Source organism: Neovison vison, chromosome 13 (genome assembly GCF_020171115.1).
Source record: "Neovison vison isolate M4711 chromosome 13, ASM_NN_V1, whole genome shotgun sequence".
Taxonomy (NCBI): Eukaryota; Metazoa; Chordata; class Mammalia; order Carnivora; family Mustelidae; genus Neogale; species Neogale vison.
In genome coordinates this window covers 60,007,636-60,027,877 of record NC_058103.1, presented here as the reverse complement: position 1 = coordinate 60,027,877, position 20,242 = coordinate 60,007,636, and the positions used below count along the sequence as shown (strand labels likewise).

At 35.9% G+C, this 20,242-nt stretch overlaps 1 protein-coding gene across 2 annotated transcripts in view; it reads left to right on the top strand.

Annotated features, from left to right (window-relative positions):
* The window catches only part of TTC6 (tetratricopeptide repeat domain 6), a 143,641-nt gene that overhangs the window by 117,879 nt on the left and 5,520 nt on the right, over positions 1-20,242 (top strand). For both annotated transcript variants that reach the window (XM_044231166.1, XM_044231167.1), the window contains 4 exons: positions 2,157-2,230; positions 12,880-13,090; positions 16,101-16,253; positions 17,019-17,189. In XM_044231166.1, coding sequence (XP_044087101.1) covers positions 2,157-2,230; positions 12,880-13,090; positions 16,101-16,253; positions 17,019-17,189 — 609 coding nt within the window. The remainder of the gene's footprint in view (positions 1-2,156; positions 2,231-12,879; positions 13,091-16,100; positions 16,254-17,018; positions 17,190-20,242) is intronic.

Sequence of the window (20,242 nt, the reverse complement as noted above, 5' to 3'; positions counted from 1 at the left end):
ACATTTGAGGGAAGTGAAACAGAGACTAAAACAAACAAATGCATTGCCATAGGTATATGGGATAGTGGCAGAAGGGGAGGTGTATGAAATGATGGTGTAAGATAGCTAAATATTATCCTATGTCAGAAGTTAAACATGATACAATACTCATGTTATTAGAAATGTGAAGGTAAATAGCAGAACAAAACCTAGCAAGTTGTGAAAGCAATTGTCTTTGTGCAGTGGACTTGGGTACAGGGAGGGAGGAGCAAGAGGGGGAGTGGGGCTCCTTTTAAGCTTTGTACATTTTCGAGTTTTATTAGACCCCATGCATTGTATATAAAGCTTACTTTGATAAGAATAAAAATAAATAAAGAACCAATACCTTTAGAGACAGTTTACCAATTACAAAATAAAGTTGGCCTTATGGAACAAGAACAATCAGTTGAGGGGATATGGGGACATGGCCACTGTGTGTTGACCATGCTTTCAAGAGGACTGATAGTGACAAGAGTTAGAATGACAAGGCCAAGTGCAGTTTTTGGGGAGGGAGGATTGAAGGAAGGCACATTAGGGCAGGGCAGTGAGCCAATGATTAAAGATAGAGAAAGCAGCAGGACTATGGAGGAGCAAGTTTCCAGAGGAGACAGGGAGGAATAAAGTCAAGAGTCCACCTTCTGACACAGAAAGTGAGACAGTGTGGGTGAAGGTCTTTACAAATAAACTCATCAGTGGAGGGAATAGGAGTTGGGATTTCGCTTTGTATGTGAGTAACTTCGCGTGGTTTGTTTTTTATGATCTCCATATTAGAGAAAAGATTCATGCGGACAAGAAAAACCATAAAAATTCTGTTAGCTTTATTCTAAGTAATGCTAACAGTGATCATTTATGTCTATTGCTGATAATTAATGCCTAATTACCATATAGCATAATAACAGTTATGTATGTAAAGTCAAGTTGACATTTGTAAGTTATATCTGATTACAAAATAAAACTTGATATTCTCCATCTTTTAAGTTAGTGGTCACTCCACACAGCCCTCAAATTAATAAGAATGTTTGTGATGGATCCCACCCTTGTAAATTTGCCTCCATTTTAGCAAAACCAATCTTTGTAGGGCAGCTAGCCGGCAGCATATCTGATTAGATTATATTTGAGTAGACAATAACTTAATTGTTTTTTCCCAAATATTTCCATTTAATATCAAAATATACTTGAGGAATCTAAATGGGGAGTCTGCAGTCACAGATTGGTCTATGTGACTCATACCCTCCTAGAGTCCTAGGAGGTGCTCATAGAGTGTTAATTTGACCCTATTGCTCCCTCTTTCACACCAGTATTTGCAGAAATCTCATTTTACCCGCACAAGACAGCCAGCTTCCTCCCTGTGACACAGCCTGGGAAGGTTGGTGGATGAAAGAGGAGTAAAGAGAAGGAAAGCAGAAGGGAGAAGGAGAAGGAGAGGGAGACCACCTATTAAGGTTAGCTCCTCTTCAGTGCCTAAGGGAGGACAGTGAGTGTTAGGGCCACAAAGTCAGGACCTTTTGTGGGCTTAGCACTTTTTATTTTCTTAACCTCCTCCTCCCCAGGGCCATTCAGGTCTATCCTAGCTGACTTCTCTACCTCAAAATCTTGGGGTTAGAGTTTACATTGCTTCCTCTCAAGAGCTTCTAGGATCTCTGGACAAAATGACATACTTCTTCCCAGAAGTGTGGATTCCAAAGTAGGAGCAGCCTTAGTCAATCCACACAAACCACCCAGTTACACACTTTCCTGGGCCTAGGTGCCTGTTTGTCTTCTAAACATACACTGCCAAAACTTATCTCCAAGTGAATTTCCATTTCTATCTAGAAGGGGAAGTCTCTGGTGATGTGCACTGGGAAAAAACAATAAAAAGAAAGCAGATGAAATAACTCATTACACAGAGCAGGGCAAAGCCACAGGGAAAGTGGAAACCAGTAGCACAAGATTCTGAGTGACTTTTCAGTTATGGGTTTCCTCTGTTCCATCCATTCTCATTAGCTGTGATACTAAAATGAAAAATAAAGTTTTAGGAAGATGTATATTTTAATGTTTGTGTTAAGTATATTCATGGTAGAATCAAAGTTAGAAGGAAGTTTAAGAAAGCACAAAAGATAATGTTACAAAATTAACAAAAACTTATAAAACTATTTCAGGATTTTAAACAAGCTGCACTGATAAGCAAGACTAATGTGAGCCTTTGTCAAGCAACTGCCATGTGCTATCACAGGTATGGAGTGCAATTTATGTTGATGTGAAAGCAGGTAGAACCATCATATTTATAATGATAGAAGAATAGAAGAAACAGGAAAATGTTGTAGAACTAAGAGTGTAAAAATGGGGAGAGACACAAAGATTCCCTGTAGAGAAGTGAAGAGCCCCCCTGAATGTGTCATTATAATAAATGATTTAGCCAAGTCTTCAAGAAATACCTGCATCATGGCATTGGGGAACCCATCTGATACAACCCCATTACTGGAAAGGACCTTGGTAATATACAGAATAAAATCATGCATAGCTTGAAATAGCTAAGAACAAAATAAAATTAATTAATTTTGTTCATAAAATGGAACTAACTTTTATAAAGCCTGTTTCCTGGAAGAGAGAGAGATTTCAAAACATATTCTCAAGAAAATTTTGCATTTAGAAAACGTAGTATTGAATCTAAAACTAATTACAACAATACCAGTAAATATCCCCAAAATATAAGAAAATCTATAAAAAACTCATTACTTAAAACATTATTACCTGTTTCTGGGGTTATTATAAAAATAAGTAATGGGGCACCTGGGTGGCTCAGTCAGTTAAGCATCCTGACTCTTGATCTCAGCTTAGATCTTGATCTCAGGTTTATGAGTTTGAGCCCTGTGTTGGGGGCTGTATTGAGGGCTACTTAAAAAAAAAAAAAAAGTAAGTTAGAGAAGGGGAGAGAAGAAAAGGCTCAAATATAGATGACAATCGGTTTAAAAGTTACTCAGATAATATTAGAGTAGGTAGATTTTGTTAACAGTAGTGTTTATGTTTCTACATATAGATTTGGCATCTAAAACTTAGTTTCTGGTCATTTTGCTTTAAAAAGCATAGAGATTTAGCACAGGAAGATTTTTTGGTAGGATGAGATATATTTGATTAAGTAATAGTTTACAGTACTATTTTTCATGAAACAACAGCAATTAATTGGAGGAGAAACTTGGATATTCATAAATTATGTAAGCTAGGCTGTGTAAATATCCAGTTTATAGAGAATAGAACATAGTTTGAATTATTTAGGAAATCAGCATTCTTTTTTTCCCCCTTTTAGGACACAGATAGTACAGCTACATTTTTCTTTGAGAGTCAGACTTTTAATTTTATGAACATAGTAATATAATAATTGCTACTTGTAAAAGGTGTCATTGAGGTAAAAAGCCTAAACGGGTCTCAGACATTTAATTTTATATAGAAAGCAAAACATAGTCACACCATTGTCTATGTTAATCCAGGAACCTTTGTACAATTCATCTCTTTAGGTAATTGTCATTCTTAAAAAGAGATGGAATAATGATGACTGACGTGTTTGTTTTGGTGGGTGAGTGCAGACCAAAAATGTCTGAGGTCATTGTATTCTCTTAAAATTAAAAAAAAAAAAAAAAAAGACTCCAAAATTTCTCTCAGCCTCATTCTTATGTTTAGCAACTATTAGAGACAGTAAAGTTCTCTCTGTGTCAGTTCCTGAGCTCTTTTATGAAATGTAATCACTGGGTCTATATGGCAGAGCCTCCTTAAGCTGATACTGCTTTGCAATTCCAAATAACCCAACTTTCATCAGCCGACTGGAATCTCTATTGTCCTTTAATAAAAGTAGAATTTAAATCAACAGTAAAGCCCTGATAACTCACAGTCCCAATTCCATGTGTTTTAAGTTTTACTGAATTTAGCAATAAGGAATGTTTAGTGATTGGTTATATTTATTCCAGGAAAAGTATTTTTGCTTTTCAAGGTAAGCTATAATATGCTTATACCACAGCAGGTTGGTTTCTAAGTACTGAGATTCATTATTGATGTCTTATAGTGGAAAAAGTAAAAGTTTTCCCATTTGGAAAATTCAAAAAAAGGAATAAATCTTTAAATTTTAGGACTTTGATCTTTGAACTCATGGGGTTGCAGACTTTTGAAGTATGCCTTTGTATATATCTGGCTCTCACTCTTGTGGTTGCTAGGAGACAACATTCCTTAGGCTGAATATCCTACTTGTTGTCCAATTTGGTCACTAAGAGTGTTATGGTAGAGTTAATTTTTAGATCTCTTTGAGAAAGGCACTTTCAGATTAAAAAAAAAAAAAAATGCCACAGAGGGAGAGCCTGATTTACTCAGTTACACGTCCTAGCCACTTTTTATCCCAGAATGTCTATTTAATGTCTATTTTGCTCTTTTTATATTTGCATAAAGTATTTTTGAAACTTTGACTCTGCAAGCCACATTCTTTAGTATTGGAAGGTATTTATGATTTATTTGTACAACTCAGTAGGGCACATCTGGTCACGTATGTGATTAATTTGGAAAATGCAGTGGGCTTTTATGTCTGTGGCCTTGCCTGCACACTCAGCACATGGTCCATAGTTATGGACACTCTAATGATAATCATGCACCTTTCTCAGTGATCATATTATTTTATATTTATCAAAACACATTTTATTAAAAAAAGCTAATTTTAAATTTTTTATATTTGTAATTGATGCTTAATAATTTATGTCTTGGCTGAATATATATCCTGTTATAGATACTTGACCATGTCCTCTGTTCTTTAACTGCCATGTGATTGTTTAACAAAAGCTTCAATCTAGGATTTTGTGTGATATCTACATATTCAAAAAAATGAGACTGCTTTTTCTAAGTTGCCTTTCTGTTTGTCTTTCTTTCTTTCTATTTGTACAGGGGGCGGGGAAGTCTCTGGTTTTGGCAATGTCACCTCCTCTGGACTTGATTTTTGTCATTGTCATCTTTGAAGAGATCGCTATGTGTCTTTCAAGGTCTCTTTCTAACTTTAGGGTTTAATAATTATTTACTTAGTCTGAATAGATTAGGTGCTCATTAAACTTTAGTGCTTACAGAGGAGTTAAGATAGCAGAGTAGTAGAGTGACCTAAAGCTTCTCTCATCCCTTGAACACAGCTAGATAGCTATCAAGTCATCATGAACATCCAAGAAATCAATCAGAGGTCTGTGAAAACAAAAACTGCAAGTCCATAAGTAGCAAAGTGACCACCTTTAGAAAGTAAGAAATGTGGAGTTGACTTAGGGGAGATATGGCTGTGGATATATTTGTGGGGAGGGAGACTACTTATAGAGGCTACCACAAAGTATTAGAAGCCATGGAGTGCAAAATCTGGATATTTAGTAGTCCACTGCCATGGAGGACATGCCTGGCTTAAAGGTGTTCAGGTGGCAAAGTGGGGTAGAATCCCAGGACTGAAAGCATAGTCTGAAGATTCCTGGGTTGAAAAATGGGTGGCTCCAACATGCTTCACTGTTCCCAGACATAGAAGTGGGGAAGTTTGGACACAGGCAGAATGAATACAGGGTTCTGAGAGAAACTGGGGACACAAGAGGGGTGATTGATTGCTCTTCCATGAGGGTGCACTGAAAAGTAGGGGCACAGACTTTCAGCGTGGAGGCTAAAGATCAGGGCACTGCCATACTCATCTTGCCCAACAGCACCATTAGCCTTCAGGGAGCAAACCAATGCCACCCTGAGGAGGCTGGAGCTCCTTACACCAAGCCCCCCCCTTCCTCCCACTCCCATGCCCTGGAGGCACATTTCCACTGAAACAATTCAGCCAGAGAATCAGCACAACAGACCTCTCTCCTAGAGGACCAGCACAAATAACTAGCTGACACCATGTCTACTGATAATGACCAACACCAAGGAAATACAATTTTAAGGACATATTATGAACAACTATATGCCAATAAATTAGTCAATCTGGAAGAAATGGATGCATTCTTGGAAATTTATGAACTACCAAAACTGAAACAGGAAGAAATAGAAACTCTGAACAAACCCATAACCACCAAAGAAATTGTAGCAGAAATCAAAAGCTCCCAAAAAACAAGAGTCCAGGGAGAGATGGCTTCCCTGGGGAATTCTACCAAATATTTAAAGAAGAGTTAATAGGACTCTTCTGAAGCTGTTTCAAAAATAGAAATGGAAAGAAAACTTCCAAATTCATTCTATGAGGTCAGCATTACCTTGATCCCAAAAACCAGACAAAGACCCCAGCAAAAAGGAGAATTACAGACCAATATCCCTGACAAACATGGATACCAAAATTACTCGCCAGAATACTAATCAATAGGATCCAGTAGGACATGAAAAGGATTATTCATCATGACCAAGTGGGATTTATCCCTGGACAGCAAGGGTAGTTCAACATTTGCAAATCAATCAATGTGGTATATCACATTAATAAAACAAAGGACAAGAACCATACGATCTTCTCAATTGATGCAAAAAAGCATTTAACAAAATACAGCATCCTCTCAATTAAAACTCTCTCCACAGTGTAGGGATAGAGGGAATATATCTCAGTATCATAAGAGCCATCTACAAAAAACTCACAGCAAATATCATTCTCAATAGGGAAAAACTGAAAACTTTCCACCTAAGATCAGGAACATGACAGATATGCCCACTCTTACAATTATTGTTCAATATAGACTAGAAGTACTAGCCTCAGCAATCAGACAACAAAAGGAAATACAAAGCATTTAAATTGGCAAAGAAGTAATCAAATTCTCACTCTTCAGTGATGGCATGATACTTTGTGTGGAAACCCAGATGAATCTACCCCCAAATTGCTGGAACTCAAACATGAATTCAGCAGTTACAGGATATAAAATCAATGCACAGAAATCAGTTGCATTTCTATACACCAATAATAAAGCAGCAGAAAAAGGAATCAAGGAATCAGTCCCATTTGCGATTGCACCAAAAACATTAAGATACCTAGGAATAAGCCTAACTAAAGAGGTAAAAAATCTGTACTCTGAAAACTACAAAGCACATATGAAGGAAATTGAAGAGGACAAAAAGGAATGAACAAGCATTCCATGTTCATGGATCGGAAGAACAAATATTGTTAAAATGCCTATACTACCCCAAACAATCTACACATTCAATGTAATCTCTATCAAAATGCCACCAGCATTTTTCACAGAGCTGGAACAAACAATCCTAAAATTTGTATGGAACCACAAGATGCTGAATAGCCAAAACAATTTTGAAAAAGAAAAACAAAACTGGAATCATCACAATTCTTGATTTTAAGTCATATTACAAAGCTGTAATCATCAAGACAGTATGGTACTGGCACAAAAACAGACACATAGATCAACATAACAGAATCGATAACCCAGAAATTGTCCCACAACTATATGGTCAACTAATCTTGGACAAAACAGGTAAGACTATCCAATGGAAAAAGGACAGTCTCTTCAACAAATGGTATTGGGAAAACTGGACAGCAACATGCAGAAGAATGAAACTAGACCAGTTTGTTACACCATACACAAAAATTAATTCAAAACGAGAGGAAAAGACCAAAATGTGAGACAAGAATCCATCAAAATCCTAGAGAAGAACATGGGCAGAAATCTTTCTGACCTTGGCTGTAACAACTTCTTTCTAGACATGTTGCTGGTGGCAAGGGAAACAAAAAAGCAAAAATGAACTACTGGGACTTCATCAAGATTAAAATCTTCTGCACAGCAAAGGAAACAATCAACAAAACTAAAAGTCAGCCTATGGAATGGGAGAAGATGTTTTCAAATGACATACCTGATAAAGGATTAGTATCCAAAATCTGTAAAGAACTTACTGAACTCAACACCCAAAAACCAAATAATTTAGTTAAGAATTGGGTGGAAGACATGAATAGACACTTTTCAAAGCAGACATCCAGATAGTTAACAGACACATGAGAAGATACTCAACATTACTCATCATCAGGGAAATACAAATAAAAACCATGATAAGATACCACCTCACACCAGTCAGGCTAAAATTAACGACACAAGAAACAATAGGTTTTTGCAAGGATGTAGAGAAAGGGGAACACTCTTGAACTGTTGGTGGGAAAGCAAACTGGTGCAGCCACTCTGGAGAACAGTATGAAGGTTCCTCAAAAAGTTAAAAAGAACTACCCTATGATCCAGTAATTGCACTAATAGATATGTACCCAAAGGATACACAAATTCAGACTCAAAGGGGTACATACATCCTGATTTTTATAGCAGCATTGTCAGCAATAGCTAAACTATGGAGAGTCCATTTGTTCATCAACTGATGAATGGATAAAGAAGAGGTGGTGTACACACACACACACACACACACACACACACAGGAGTATTACTCAGCCATGAAAAAGATGAAATCTTGCCACTTGCACAACATGTATGGTTCTAGAGTATATTAATCTAAGCAAAATAAGTCAGAGAAAGACAAATACCATATGCTTTCATTCATATGTGGAGTTTAAGAAACAAAACAGATAAAACAGATGAGCACATGGAAAAAAGGTGAGAGGGAAACAAACCATAAGAGATTCTTAATGATAAAGAACAGGCTTGATTGAGGGGTGTGGGTGGAGGATGGTCTAGATGGGTGATGGGTATTAAAGAGGGCACTCACTCAGTATGATGAGCCCTGGGTGTTGTATGTAAGTGAGGAACTACTGAACTATACTCCAGAAAACAATACTGCCCTGTAGGTTAACTAAAATTAAAAAACAAAAACAAAAAACTATAGGCATGAAAACTAGATAGGTATAGAAAAATAGCTTCAATTATTGTATTATTTTTTTCTTTTAAAATTGATTATACAAAAAGTGATACTGTATTTTATAAACCATATATTGGTATATGTACTCACAAAGATTTTTAATTTCCGTCTGGGTATGAGTGGGGGCAGTGTGTTTGATGCAGTTGGATGTCAATACACTAGAAGCATTTCAATGATATATAAGAAAACGATGAGAGGGTGCCTGGGTGGCTCAGTGGGTTAAGCCGCTGCCTTCGGCTCAGGTCATGATCTCAGGGTCCTGGGATTGAGTCCCGCATCGGGCTCTCTGCTCTGCAGGGAGCCTGCTTCCTTCTCTCCCTCTCTCTGCCTGCCTGTCTGCCTGCTTGTGATCTCTGTCTGTCAAATAAATAAATAAAATCTTTAAAAATAAAAAAAAAAGAAAAAAAAAGAAAAAGATGAGAGAACTGAGATTGCTGTGGAAATTTCAGTTTGCATAATCACCATAGGTATGCATAATAAGTAAATAATTTGCTGCTACACATAGATAGAAATACTGAGCACAACAACCTATCCGCTAAATGCATTTTATACAGAATCACTGCTGTCTAATTATTCTTGATAAAGAATTTGTTATCCAAAGTAATCTTGAGAAAGAGGAACAAAGCTGGAGGTATCACCATCCCAGATTTCAAACTATACTACAAAACTGTAGTAATAAAAATAGTATGGTATTATCACAGAAGTAGACACATAGATGAATGGAACAGGATAGAGAACCCAGAAAGAAATTCATGTTTGTATAATCAATTAATCTACGCAAAAGAGGCAAGAATATACAGTGGGGGAAAAGGCAGTCTGTTTTTGAGACAGATTCTCATAAATGCTGTTGGAAAAACTAGACAGCTACATGCAGAAGAATGAAACTGGACTACTTTATTACACATACACAAAAAGGAACTCAAAATTGATTAAAACCTAAATGTGAGACGTGAAGCCATGAAAGTCCCAAGGAAAAAAAAAAAACATAGCCATAATCTCCTGGACACCAGCCTTGTGACTTTTTTTTTTTTTTTTGGAAATGTCTCCTCAGGCAAGGGAAACAAAGGCAGAAACAAACTATGGAGAATACACAAAAATAAAAAGTTTTGCACAGCAAAAGAAACTATGAACAAAAAGAAAAGGCAACCTATTGAATGGGAGAAGGTATTTGCAAATGATATATCCGACAAGGGGTTAATATCTGAAATATGTAAAGAATTTATTCAACTCAACACCAACCCCCCAATAACTGGATTGAAATGGTCAGAGAACTGGTATAGATATTTTTCCAAAGAAAACATACAGATGGCAACAGGTACATGAAAAGATGCTCAACATCACTGATCATCAAGGAAATGTAAATTAAAACCACAAGGAGAAATGACCTCATACCAGTCATCTTAGTTGGTACCCAAACAACAAGAAGTAACAAGTGTTGGTGAAGATGTGGAGAAAAGGGAAACTTCTAGTGCACTGTTGGAATGTAAACTGGTGCAACCAGTGAAGAAATACTGTATGATCCAGTAATTCCATTATTTTACCCAAGGAAAATGAAAGCACTAATTTGAAAAGATCTATGCAACCATGTGTTTATTGTGGCATTATTTATAATAGTCAAGATATGGAAGTAACACAAGTGCCCTTGGATAGATGAATGGGTAAAGATACAATACACACACCCAGACACACACAGACACAAACACACAAGCATGAACACAATGGAATTACTCAGCTATTAAAAAAAGAAAAGATCTTGCCATTTGCAACAACATAAATGGACCTAGAGGATATTATGCTACGTCCAATAGATCAGACAGAGAAAGGCAAATAGGGTATGATTTCACTTAAATGTGGAAATTGAAAAAACAAGACAAATGAGCAAACAAAACCAGAAACATCCTCATCAATACAGAGAATAGATTGGTGGCTACCAGTGAGGACAGGGGTGGGTAATGAGAGAAATAGGTGAAGGGGATTCAGAGGTACAGAGGAAAAGATCTCTGTAAACAGAGCACAACCTCAGGCATTGTTACTCTTGTTTAGCGAACTTTCACCTCTTCACTAGTGCCAGTTATCAGGAGAGAAGCACAGTTTCACTCTAAGCTACTGAGGGAAATAAACCTGTTTCCTTAGTAACAATCCACAGAGAACTTAACAGATACAACTGGCTCATATACATGAATGTTCACTTTCTGCCTGTCTGAATTATCAGAGGCCAAGTTTTCCTGGTATTTCACTGCTGTTTCTTGTATAGTTTTCTGGCAGAACACTTGATGCCCCACCTTTGGGTAGTGTTTGCCAAAACATGGAATAAATATCGTAAGTACCTCAATTATTCTTCATGGCTTAGACAGGCATTAAAAATATTCAATCACATTGTGAGATATTGGAGTGCTTTTCAATTTCAAAATGAGTTCTTTCTCAAACCTTCTGAATATGTCAAGAAGAAAGTCTCAGCTAAAAGCTAGTCTTTCTGTCTTTGCTACATTTTCTAAGAGATGGTCCAGCCCTCAGGTTCAGTTTTCTACAGACTACTGTAGTATCCAACATCAACAGTTGTTTATTTTTATGGTTGCTTTCTGTTTATGGTATTAAATAAATAATTTTATAGTTATGGGATTGAAATTGTTTTTTGAAATAAGTAAAATGGTGATTTGACTTAAAGAAAAATATTCAGTAAATGATAGTATAGGTAGAACATAGGGCAACTGTCAATAAGGAGGGGCTGAAGTTTGGGAAACAGTACTTTAAGGAATATTTCTGAATAATATCTAGGAGATGACAGTCTCTAGAACAGTTTCCCTTGGTTCCATGTATTTTATAAAGGAAAAATTTGTAAAGTAGTGATGCATCTTGTTAAATTTTGAAGCCTTTTTGAGAAAGTAATGAAGGGAGTGGGAGAAAGATGATAATCTTTATTGAGCATTTCTTTACTAAATGGTTTTCACTCATGCACATTTGTTTCTCATAACAGCTTTGAACAATTAGGATTAATTTGCACATTCAGGTTTAGCTCTGAGCGTCACACCTTCCTTCTGACTACACTATTGAGATATAAAATCTTGCGCACCAACTGCAGGCATGTCAAAGGTGAAGAACGTGAGGTAGAGATGACTGTGTGGAAAATCGTGAAGTTTGGAGTTGTTGACCCGAGTCTGAATCTTAGATATGTACACTGCTGAACCTCACTACGCCGTTTACTGTGTTATTTTCTATGTGCGAATTTTCTGAGCCATTGTCTTTCAATATATAAAACATAGAAAAGTGTGACTAGTTTAGGAATTGGTGGAGGGATTGAGTGAAAGAGCATAGTTACCGTAAAGCATTTAGCACAGTACCTGGTAAGTTAGCAGTTACTCAGTGTTAGCTCCCTTGTTCTAGTTTTTAAAAAAGATCCTAGATGTTCTCCATGCCAGTTGAGACTGAATGTAATTATTAGATACACATACAAGATGGAAAAGTGACTTTCTCTGGCCATGAGCAAATGATTGTTTTGTTCTCTAGCCCTCACCCCCCAAGAGAATAATAAGGATGAGAGAGAGAGAGTTATTTAGTCACATCTATTCGTAACTTAATAAATCAAATGCATTTTCCTTTTTTTCTTTTCTCCTTTCCTGGTGTCCACAAAAAGTGTTTGCCTTTATAAAAGATCTGAAGTAAGGCCTCCTATATGATAAAAATTTGGTTCCTTTCATTGTATAAGGAAATATTAAATACATAAATGCACTTATTTTATTCTGATTTAAATAGTATATTTCATCAATCAAATAAGTTCATGAATGTTATTCAGACATTTATAGTTCTGAAAAAAGAACTCTAAAATATCATCCCAACACATTCTGTTGTAAAAATGGCTCTTACCTCCCTCTTTCCTGTCACCAAAATCTTCAAAGACGCTGTCAGACTTTTTTAGGTTATATGAACTTACTTCCTATGATAGATAATTAAAAAAGTGAAAGTTTTTTTTTATAAGGGTCAAAGCAAATCTTCATGAATAACTTATGTATAGAAAAGTACTTATAAAATTCACTAGAAAGGATCAATATTTTCATTTATTTTCAGAAATAAAGAGTTTGAAGAAGCTGTTGATTTCTTCACTTGGGCTCTTAAAATTAATCCATGTTTTCTGGATGCTTATGTTGGACGGGGAAATACTTACATGGAATATGATCATGAGAAAGCCACCAAACAAGCACAGAAGGACTTTCTGAAAGCATTGCACATTAATCCAACATATATAAAAGCCAGAATTAGCCTGGGTTATAATTTGCAGGTAACGTTATATAACAATATGTTGGCCCATAAAAACACCTTTTGGACAAGAGGAAGACTATATTTAGCCCTTTAGTGGTGATAGGGATATATATTCTTTCTTTGGTTGTGTACATTTTACCTTTCCCTTACTATCAGTATCCAGATCAGAGCTTCCAAAAGGGTTTATTAGTTAGAGGGAGACTGCCTGGGGACCATATCCAGGGACCTGAACTACTAGTGAAGTGTGGACCCTCTGAACCCGAGTTTTCTTAATGCTTTACCTGACCCCCACACTTACAGACAACTTTTGAAATTTGCCTGATGAGTTTCACATATGAGAATGTGGCTAACATTTGTTTCACTAACTTATACTTGGGCCCCATAGGTATTGTCCTGTTGAATTAATGACAAGCTAGAGAGAATAAACACTGTACAAAAGTTCTGAAGTGGATTTTAGCCATGCACTGGGTCAGACAACCACTGTACAGGGATTTAGGTCATCTTCCAGATGGCAGGGAGCCTATCCTGGGAAGGCAAGAGACCAGGTGTTTGTCCTTTCAGCAAGACGGGAGAGCATTACTCTGTTACCAAGTAGGTCTCTGAGTGATTTCTTGAACACTCTGACCTGACACATGCACTCACCAACCTATTTGCATTAATAAAATTTGTAGTGACAGTCTTGGAATAAAGTGCTAAGTGTGTTATATTTTCCATGAGGAGGAACTGAGCAATTTTAAATCTTCTTTTTTTAATATTTAAAATTTTAGACAATGGGCAAAAAATGTGCTCAAATTATCATAATCTGCAGAAATTTTTGTTAATAATCTGCAATTAAAGTTGATTTTTTTTAAAATTTGAAAATGAGTTTGGCTGATCCAATAATGCTGGAGGTGATTTTTAGAATTGGTGGTTATAGTGAGGTATGCCAAGAACTCATTAATAAGGGAAATAATTTGTTCGCCCTCTGAGACTTAAGCATAAAATTAGCCATTATTAGATCACAGTAGAAATTTATAAAGTCAATTGGAAGAGACAGGATGACTCCCAAAGCTGTAAGAGCTAACTGCAATCCAATGAAATGTGTCAACATCATCATTCATTGCATTCAGTAGGCATTTTACTGAGCCCCTAAGATAGGGGCCTAGGGATACAGCAGTGAACCAAATATACTTGGTTCTTAAAGAGTTCACTACTTAGCAGAGAGATGAGTATCAAGCAATCATATGAAGTTATTTAATTATACTCGTGATACAAAGGAAAAGGATGGGTTTTAGAACAACTTGTAACAAGGAAACTCAGATTTGTTTAAGGGGAAGAGAGAACTTTTTGATAAATTAACATTTAAATTGAGTGTGACAGACTGGTAATCAGTCAGACTTAAGAGTTGGGGCTAAGACCCAGTGAACAACCCATTCGAATGTCTTATGAAAGAGAAGACCCAAATGTTGGAGTGTTATGGACAAGAAGAGAGTGTTGTAGGACAGGCTAGAAAGTAGAAAATGACTGGAGGTGAAGGCTTTGCAGACCAGTTAGAAATGTCAGTATAGGGACACCCGAGTGGCTCAGTGGGTTAAGCCTGTGTGCCTTCGGCTCAGGTCATGATCTCAGGGTCCTGGGATTGAGCCCCACATTGGGCTCTCTGCTTGGCAGGGAGCCTGCTTCCTCCCCTCTCTGCCTGCTGCTCTGCCTACTTGTAATCTCTCTCTCTCTCTGTTAAATAAATAAATTAAATCTTAAAAAAAAATAAAAGAAATGCCAGTATAATTAACCAAAGCAATGACATCAGATTTTTGTTTTATGAAGATGTCACTTGGTATGTATCAACCTGAAAGAAGACTGAGAAACACTCAGTAGGAAGAAGGATTGAATCAGGAAAGAAAGGACTGAGAAAAGAGAGTTAGAGAGTTTCATCCAAGTTCTGCCCAAGGGAAAGACTAACCATTTGTTCAACAAATTCTTACAGATTTCCCTACTATGTGCCTCATACTAGCGATATCGAGGTTAGCCAAAAAGGATTTCAGGAACAGATGACAGGTATCCCATTGTGAGGCTGTTTGCAGCTTAATATTCTTATATCCCTTGTTTCTCCACTGAATTTCTTATGGCAGTGTTGATTTTCACGTAATTCGCCCAGAGGGAGAAGATTTGCCAGTTAAAGAACAGTGTGTAGTTATCTTACTAGTTTTATGCAAGAGTCACTGGGCTCTGTTTGGTTAATGTGACTCAGCTTCTCAGCTTCTGAGATTCTGGTAAGTTGGATTTTTAGCCTATGCATATAAAGGACAGACTCTGGACTCAGTGCATTTATCAACTCACTACCTTACACTGATGAGGTATTTAGTTGCTACCTGGTCTTCTCTAGGAAATACTCAGATACCTTTGAATTAACAGTGCCCCTCTCCTCACTTTTTTCTTGTTTTCCAGTTGGTGCTAAAGTTTGTATATACAGAAACTTGGCAGATTTAAATGCATTTTCCATGGACTATGTATAGGTACCCTAAAATTCCAGATGCTGGTACAGTTTATCAAAATAGGTTTTAAACCATTATTTTTTCTCTTATTTATTAAACACATTTATTTTATTATATTCAATATATATATATAAACATTATATATGTATATGAAATGTTTAACTGGAGATTCAATGCCAGGCAATAAATACAATCTCTACCTATGTGCATGGAGTTCAGTGTAAATTTTGTGGTTGTGATTGTCAGAAACATCGGTGTTTCATATAGTGGCCATGACTTTATGGTGGCCATGATTTTATGTTGTCCAAGACTGGCATAAGAGATGACTCTGACAATTAGATTTATTTTGATTAATTAAAATTTTAGCATAAATACTCAGAGGTAATTTAGTCAATTGAATGCACTCAGAGTACAGTCTACTTCCTTGTTTAAAATAGGTTAGATTTAGCACAATATAAATTTACCCTTACTAAAGGCTTTATTTGATTAGGTTAGAACCATAAACATTTGTCATGTTATGGACAATTTCCTACTTTATGTAAATGAAAAATTTTCTAGGCCCAAGGAAAATTCCAGAAAGCTTGGAATCACTTTACCATTGCCATAGAAGTTGATCCAAAATGCTATTTAGCCTATGAAGGAAGAGCCGTGGTCTGTCTTCAGATGGGTGATAATTTTGCTGCAATTCAAGACATTAATGCTGCCATAAAGGTAAAAATCCCCTTAGATGATATTACCATTAGCATCAATTAACACCATTAATGAATAGCATCATTCATAAGTTCTCAGTAACTTTTTAAAGTAACTTGTAGGGAAAATAATATTTGTATTTTTTCCAGGAGATTCCCAGAATAAATAATTTTTATGGCTTGCCAATTTTATAACCTAAGTACATTTAAAATCTGAAATACAAACTCATGATAAATGTTGATTCCTCTCAGTAAATGTAATTTATAGTTTCATGGGACATCAATATTATTTTGTCATAAAAATGAATGCAAAACACAAAAGCCTCAGGTTTTATATACAGTGACAGAAAACCTTTTCTTCTAGCTTTTGGATTCTGTTTCTGTACGAATAGGCAGATTTTGTAATTTTTACTTGCCAAAAAAAGAAAAGAATGGAAAGATGATTGCTACTACCTAGGACAAATAAGCATGTTAACTATTTAATTTATTCTCTAGTATCACTGAGTCAAACAGATAAGCTTCCTGCCCACCGCGTCTATCCTTTCGGAAGGAACTGAGTATAGCAGTAAGATTATTTGTTTTATTGCAGCCAAATCAACAAAGGGTTGACACTGAATCAACTTCACACCAAGCCCTTTCTCAAAATATTTGCTCTAATGGGGTTTCACCAGCACTATAAAATTACTCGTTTCCTACAAGTAGATTTCATAACATTCATTTTTACAGACATGAAATTGGAGATAAATACTGTTCCTAGATGCTAAATAATCATACTATTATATTGCAGATCAATACAACAGCAGAATTCTTAACAAATCGTGGTGTGATTCACGAGTTTATGGGTCAAAAACAGAATGCAATGAGAGACTATCAAGCAGCAATTTCTCTAAACCCCACATATTCACTGGCTTACTTTAATGCAGGAAATATCTATTTTCACCACAGGCAGTTTTCCCAGGTAATGTGTTTTCCTTAACATTTTCTTTTTGACACTAAATGCTTTCTTTGTTATATATAATTTCCAAAGAGCAATCCTTACATCACAGGCTAATCATTTATTAGCTCTTTTTAACAAAGTTCTTTTTCCTAAGAGTGTTTGTGATTATTTATTACATGTTCACATTTCTATGGATTTATTCTCCTCATTATCATCAACCATTCAACACTTGTCCAGTAAACATTGTTCTGGACTTTCCCCAAGTGTGGGCCATTGCCTTGTTGTCCATTATTGTCAGCTTCTGGCCTAAAATTCTTTCTCTCTGTGCCCCCACTTAGACAGATCTCAGACTTCCTTCAAGACTCTTTTTCACTGATGTGATTATCAAACTCATCTTAATTGCTAACATTTTCTAAATTTCAGTCACATGAACATTTGACTGGGAGTGAGGAGGTAAGGATATCAGTTCTGATTATATAACATCTTAATCTTTTCAGAATGTCTGAAATGAAACTATTGGGTTATTAGATATTTTTTATATTTTGAATTTATTTTATTTGAGCTGTAATGCACTTATATAATTCAAACTCAACTTCAACTTTTTATTTATATTCACTCTTTTGTTCTTTATCTTCAACTTATCTTGCTCTTTGTCTATCCTTGAGTCAGAAGTTTAAATCTTTTTTTTTTTTTTAAGATTTATTTATTTATTTATTTGATCAACACAGAGAGATCACAAGTAGGCAGAAAGGCAGGTGGGGGGGTGGGGGGAGGAAGCAGGTTTGCCGCTGAGCGGAGAGCCGGATGTGGGGCTCGATCCCAGGACCCTGGGATCATGACCTGAGCTGAAGGTATAGGCTTTAACCCACTGAGCCACCCCGGCGCCCTAGTCAGAAGTTTAATTCATTTATTGTCACTCTTTAATTTGTACTGTGATGAGTGTTAAGTTTAGGCCATTTCCCTAACTACTGCTTCTAGCAGTATCCTACGTATTTCGGTCTGTAATGTTTTTTATTTTTGTTTTCCTAAAATGTTACATATGAAATGTTATTTCCCCTTTGAATAAGTTAATAGGACACTTAAAATGTCCAGGTAGAAAGGCTTTACATTTTCAATTTTGGAGTTTATTGAGTTTTAATGTGTTCTTGTACATGTCAACTTAAAAAAAAGTACTCCAGGGGACTTTTCAAAAAAAGAATTTCTACTATAAGGATATAGAGTTAAAAATATCCATATAAGACTTACCTTATAAATTATGTTTTTAATTTAGCCTATATTCATGCTTGTTTTCCATTTGGTTTATTTTAGAGTGGGAAAAGTTTCAATTAGTGTGCCCTCTATAATTTTCTTTACATCTCTTGTAATTTCTGCTTTATGAACAGTGCTGCCACATTATTATTTTATGTACAGATATTCAAATACATTACATATGCATTGTGAATGCATTTCAAATGCCCTTTGTTTCTTTAAAATGCTCTTGGGTATAAATTCACTTTCATCTGATACAAAGATCATAACCTCTGATTTCAAATGGTTTGCTTTTGCCTGGTATTCCTTTGCCCTTCCCTTTATTTTTAATGTTCAGAATACTTTATTTACAGCTTGTGTCTCTTTTATACAGCATACAGTTACATTTTGCTTTAGATGGCAATTTGAAAATACTTAGCTTTTAATAATAATAATAAAAAAATAATTTTGGCATGGTTGATTTAGTTCTGTTATTTAATGTCACAGTATACTTATATTTGATGTATTTTTTTCTGTGGTTTACTTTATTTAATTATTTTTTTTCCCAATTTATTTATTTTCAGAAAAACAATATTCATTATTTTTTCACCACACCCAGTGCTCCATGCAAGCCGTGCCCTCTATAATACCCACCACCTGGTACCCCAACCTGAGAGAGTCAATTATCATATGGTTTCACTTATTTGTGGAGCATAACCAATAGCATGGAGGACAAGGGGCGTTAGAGAGGAGTAGGGAATTTGGGTAAATTGGAAGGGGAGGTGAATACTTTATTTAATTATTTTTAAAGGATTTCTGATATTTAGGAAGGTTTATAGCTTTGTTTTAATGATTACCTTTATAAAGGTAATCTTTATACTCTTAGTTCCTTGTTTCTTTAGTTTTTCTATTACAAACAACAATAAAATAATCATTTAATCTTTTCTTCCTTTATTCCTCCCTTTCATCTGTTTGTTGATTTTAGTTAATAATATTCTCTTTTCTAAAAAATACTTATCTTTTTTTAGGGGCACCTGGGTGGCTCAGTTGTTAAGCATCTACCTTTGGCCAGGTCATGGTCCCAGGGAGAGCACTATGTCAGGCTCCCTGCTCAGCGGGAAGCCTGCTTCTCCCTCTCCCACTCCTCCTGCTTGTGTTCCCTCTCTTGCTGTCTCTCTGTCAAATAAATATATATAATCTTAAAAAAATAATATTTATATTTTTATTCTTAATGTGTTACAGTGTCAGTTGGTGCCAGCCGTCTATTCTGTCTCTACTCTCCCGTTTTGTTGTGAGTTTCATTATTCCTCTACCACCAAAGGACTTAATATTTGCATACCATTTTGTTACCCTTATTTCACATGTTAGTCTTATTCTCCAGTTAAGTATATTCAGTTCTCATCACCAGGCTTTTTGCCAAAGTTTCCCTCCTGACCACTCATTTCTCAGTTGCCTGAAACTGATCTTCTAGCAGAGTCCTGAGAAAGGGCTCATGAGAACAATATTCCTTGAATTTTTTTTTATGTTCATAGCTGTTTGCCTGCAGTGTTTACAACTTAAGGCAGCTTGTCTGGGTTTAAAATTCTGACTCACTTTTTCTTTCCTTGAGTGTCTTAAGTATTGTTTCACTATATTCTGGTGTATGTTGGTGTCAAAATATGATCTTTTCGTTGCAAACCTGACTTTCAATTCTTTTAACCGTGACTTCTTTTTGTCAAGATCATCAAAGATTTTTTTTAAGTAAAAAATTTTGCCAAAGTACGTCATAGTACACAATGTGCATTTTCAATATGTAGATTTCAGAAAAGTTTTGTTGAATTCAATATAAAATGTTTTTGTTTCATTTT